This window comes from Limulus polyphemus, unplaced genomic scaffold (genome assembly GCF_000517525.1).
Source record: "Limulus polyphemus unplaced genomic scaffold, Limulus_polyphemus-2.1.2 Scaffold5471, whole genome shotgun sequence".
NCBI lineage: Eukaryota > Metazoa > Arthropoda > Merostomata > Xiphosura > Limulidae > Limulus > Limulus polyphemus.
The window spans coordinates 28,877-34,267 of NW_013671081.1; the positions used below are offsets into that span (position 1 = coordinate 28,877).

The 5,391-nt window shown below is 38.4% G+C and overlaps 1 protein-coding gene across 1 annotated transcript in view; it reads right to left on the reverse strand.

The window, feature by feature from the left end:
- Window positions 1-236: 236 nt before the first annotated feature.
- The window catches only part of LOC106472617 (diphthine methyltransferase-like), a 33,358-nt gene continuing 28,203 nt past the window's right edge, over window positions 237-5,391 (reverse strand). The window contains exon 8 of the mRNA XM_013933269.2: window positions 237-492. Within this exon, the coding sequence (XP_013788723.1) occupies window positions 237-492 (256 nt within the window). The remainder of the gene's footprint in view (window positions 493-5,391) is intronic.

A 5,391-nucleotide genomic window follows, 5' to 3' on the forward strand; every position in this document is an offset into this window, starting at 1 on the left:
CAGGAGGATCAAACAGAGGAGGCATACGAATTTTGCCACTGTTGCAGCAGGTCCCTGGAGTTTCTCCTTTCCATTTCAGTGCATTGCAGTAACTGCTAGAAACTGACATGGAACCAACTGATACTGAAGGATCAGAATTATACTCCAAGACTGGGTTGTAAGCAAAACCAGACTTCTCTTTATCCCTCCAAGGATGGTTTCTGGCAGCAGCCTTTGCTGTTCTGTCTACAGCTTGTCTAACTTCTCGCTGTTCTAGCAGTAGCCATTCCCCCTCTCTTTGTTATTTGGGCAATTGTTCGCTGTTCTGCAGTTTCAATCATTCTTGCAGCAACTATCGCTTGTCTTCTTTCTTGTTGTTCTTGATTTTTAATTGCTCTTGTATCAGCCATGGCTTGTCTATTCAGTTTGTCTTCTATCCCATTGTTCATGCGTTTCCTGAACACGGGCTGTAGCCATTGCAAGAAGTCTTCTTTTACATTGGATTCTTTCAGACTTTTTTATTTTCGTAGGAGCCATATGCAAAGTAATTGAAGTTACATTCCCTTGACTTCTATAATTATAATAATAATATTATTATAGAGCGTGCCTGTATGTGATTTATTTGGAGCTGTGAATAGTATGATTACTGTCTGCCCATTATGATGATAATAATAATAAACTTATTAAATATAATTATATATGCCACTATACGTTGTCTAACATATATAAAAACCAATAATGCTTGAATGGGTAATGAAGAAAAACTTTAATATATGGTTAACATACCTGATGATGACAAAACCTTATCAAAACGTTGTACATTTGCTGTTAACGAATATGTAAAAACCAGTTTGTGTGATGTCACGTCACACTAGATTTCTCTTGTGAAATGGTGAGATAACCTAGCTTAGAGCCAACTGCATAAAATTTAGCATGCAAGTGAAAATATCTATCCAATTTTAAACTTAAATAATAAAAAACAAACTTCTTTAATAAACAGACTCTAAGTTAGAAAACAAGAAATAGTGTTTTTCAATTTTGTAGTCCATACATTTCATTTTATACTTTCAGCACATAGACTAACAACAATATTAGGTTATACTTTTATTGCTAAGCAACATAAAATCCATTGTTGTAACGCATTGTTACCAAAAGGCAATAGCTTTTTCTATATATTAAAAGTTGTTATATGAGGAACCATTTTTTTCTATGTGGTTTTTCGCTAGTTTGCCTCATTAAAAAGATCCACAGGCATGTGTCCGTCTGTCTGTGATTTCTATTTGTAATATAAGGAAATACACCATTAACTAATGTTTGATACAATTATTGTGGCAGTATAGATTCTGAATGACCAACTTATTCACTGATTTGGTAACCAAAACTAAAATGCCATTGATAAATCAAAAATTCATACTGAATATTATTATTCTTTACTTCCACCAATACGTTTTCTTTAATAATAAAAGGGCATGTCTGTGTGTCTGGGTACCTGTGTTGTGTGACCACCAAAACTTCAAGAGGAAAGACCCTAGAAACCTGAAATTTGCACCCATACTAAGTAGACCCTGAGGGTGTGCACCTGGGTATTATTACTTATCCACGTGTGCGCGCGTCCACCTGTTTGAGGAAAAGTAGGAAACAACTACATAAAAAGAATATGTAACCGCCATATCTCCAAGAGGAAAGAGCCTAGAAACCTGAAATTTTTAATGAGGCAAGCTAGTGAAAAACTGGAAGGTTGAAATGCACTATGGCAGATCTACTCCAGTTTCTGATTCCATGGGAGGATCTACACCAGCTATCCCTTTCTTCCATACTCATGATAGTCCATGAGTCAGTACAGTCTGGTATGGGCATAATTATACTAGCAATCTTGTGGAACACCCCATCTCAACAGTGTGTGTCATAGGCCTGGAAAGAGGTGTATAGAGAGAGAGAAATTGGTGGGTCCAGCACCTGGGGTTTATCTGGTGGGACATCCTAGCCAGCCACTTGCCTGGTCCAGCTCCTTCCTACACCAGCCTCCAGGTCTCGACCTGTTGGTGGTGGCGTGCCAGGGATACCATAGCCAGTGTGTATGTGTGTGTGTGTGTGTGTGTGTGTATATATATATATATATATATTTACTTATTCTCTTTCTTTCATAGACCATACAGTGCAGATTTTGTGGCTGATAGTGAATATGTATATCTGGACAGGCACCACTCGCCATTGAGCATAATCCATTACCTACATGACCCTGTAGGGGAGAGAGAAAAGTAAACTTATCAATTCACAGTTGAACCATCGCATGAAGAATGGCAACAGGTAGAGAGCAATATCCAGATGAGGAAGAAATGGTCACATGATGTAGGTAGTGGGAGATGAACGTGTTAGACATAGTCCATATAACGGTTAAATGCAAGCCCTGGAGTAGTCAAGCAAAGGCCCTGACTACTCAAGAAAACACACAAGGTGCCATGGCAATGTGTGAAACAGGTAAATGTGACCCCTGTATATGAACTCAACGAACCATCTGGAGAGTGGGGCAATAGGGATGTGTAGGTATGCATTCTAGATGTCTACCTTGGTTATCAACAGATCTGGAATGAAAGCTTAACACAGAGTGAAAAAATACTTCATGGTGAAATAGGGAAAGTCTATGAAATGGTTGAGCTAAGACTAATCTATCACTGAAAACCAGTCCCCAGACTTATCAAGAACTACAAAGAGCCTGGAGTATAAACCCATAGAGGATTGACTTCCTGGTTTGATAGTGTCCTTGATGAGAAGAATCTGGACTACTTCAAAGAGATGCTGGCATGTCGTGGGATCCCGATTGGGGAGGGGGGGGGCAGGATCTGTTGACACAGCACCTGAATAACCCAAGGTTCAGAAGTGAGCTTCTCCCATACAAGACCAAATTCAGCCAGCCAGGCACCCACCCTGCCAGGCCTCACTGGATAGTCACTGATACCATCGGCAATGCATGTTTCTGTGGTGAGAAATACAATGACTCACTGTTGAATCCTTGGAGAGAGAGAGAGAGGAACAGGTAAAGATGGAGAAAGTGCGGGACGGGAAAAGGAAGTGGGAGCAGGGACAGGTGAAGGCTGAGACTACTAGGAAACCAATGAAGAAATGTTGTCTTGCAAACTCCACTCATGACTTCAGGGACATCTCTAAAAATATATTCGCTTAAGAATGGTGCCATTCTGAGGTCACGCAGATAGATTAAGGTTAGGCGCACTTGAGATAAAAAAGCATCCCTTCCCTACCCAGGAGATCCCAGCAGCAAAAGAGCCATGTTTCGAGGGAGAGGGATGAGGATACACATGTCAACACAGAAAGTATGAGGGTCTGAGTCTCCTCTGAAAACCCCTCAGGGGATCAATGGAAAACCTCAGCTAGAAGGTACACGGTAGACAAGTATTTAAGGATAGAGGTCAGTGTAAGCTAAAATCTGAAAAAGATTGAGCTTGGAAGAACCTAACCTGAAAATCAGGATTGGCCCCCCACACTTGCATCAAAGACTACAGGTGTTGTGAGCTTAGAAGAGAAAAACCTACTTGGTGATTAGCCAAAGCAAAAAAATCTGAAGATCTAGGGGGACGAGGCATGCTGGATCCTGGACATGCACCTAGAACTGGTCAGCATGTATCCTGATATCTGGAGAGGGAGGAAAACAAGGTATTCTCATGAAGAAGCCATGTATAAAAGTGAAGGAGCAGGATCTTACCAGACAGGGAACACAGACAAAAAGGTAGCATACCTGTGCAATTATGTCCAAAAAGACTGTGGGAGGCCCGGCAGCTTTCTTTTGTGACATAGAGGAATGCACAGCATGGAATGATGGAGAAAAAAGGCTCAGCAAATCTTCATAATCATAACCAAACTCCTCCAAAAAGGAAAATCTTGACCAAGTTTAGAAGAAGTTGGCCATATCATGTAGTGTTGAAGCTCCAGTTGGACTAAGGCCGAGACCTCCTCAACTGAAAGTGTAAAACTGAAGCCTGAAAAAAGACAGAAGTAGTAGTAGTAATCATGACAGTGGCATCCATGACATAAAATTCAGAATTCAGGTTCAACTGTAGTAATTCCATGAATATTATAGAATAAAGAAAAAAACAGTTAACTTTCACTTGAAACCATAAGTGAAATGCTTAATGACTTTAAAAACAAACTACTACTTCAAGAAACAAAGCAAAACAAATTTAGTGCCAAGTTGAAAACATAAACAAAATTGTATAACATCCAAACACGAGTGCCTAAACGAGAAATGAGTTAGGAGGACTCATATAGAGGGAGTAACCTGCATCAGGAGTGCGTGTTGTGCCCCCATTGGTGGAGGGTTATCTCATGATTACTTACATGCAAAGATGCAGTAGAACCACATTGAACATAGGGAAGATGCAAGTTTCAAGGCTAGTAGCGAGCAAAACATTTGTGCATATGAAGAGCAGCACTGAACAAAAGAAGCTATTATGTGAGACATGGTAAGATACCGTATCGAAACCACACTAATAATGTTTTGATGAGAAAATTATTGCAATATTAAAAACAAAGATAATTTTAGTTTTCAGCACTTTTGCTGAAAACCTACTAACATTCATTCATTTCTCTTCTCTCTCTCTTATCACTGATTTCAGTTACATTTAAAATACTGTTTTGTATATGGTGTAAAAATATGGATTTTATAAACAAATTACATTTTTGAAAATTCATAGGAATGAAACCTTTAAAGTAAATTTGATCAAAAATATCAATATTTCTTTCAACATTTACAACCTTGCTTGTTCTTTATTTTGTGCCATGTAAAAGATATATACACACACATACATACATCACCATTTTTTTTAAATACATATATAATACATGCACATTCTTAGTTTGCACAGTCAACATCATGAAAATTCAAACATCATTTTTATCAAGGTACAGAATAGACTAATTTTTTTGTCAGAGATTTCTTCTGTCTAAACTGTGCTAAGATACAAAATCAGGTACACTCCACAGCTGAAGTGATCTGTCATAAAATGAACAGGACCCAACAATCATGATGCTTTTTTGTTCCAATTCTATCAGTCTGGAATTGGCCTCACTAACAGCATCAATTCTCTCTTTGTAACACCAATCAACTCCATAGGCCAGTGATTTGTGTTTAGTGTAGTGGCAAACAGGTTTTAGACAACCATCACCTAGACAGAAGTAGAAGAATCTTTTAACATGACTTTACATAATAAACCTCTACATCACAGAATTAATTATCTGATATTGGCTGGTTACAACACCTCAAAAAATACACTTTTCTTCTCATATACACCTCTAATTATTCTTATAGATTCAGCAGTTTCTAATTGTTAAATTTATTGTGTAATACACAAAAAACAGCTGGAAGATTACAACTTTCTAAGTGGTCAGTAAAAAGATAAA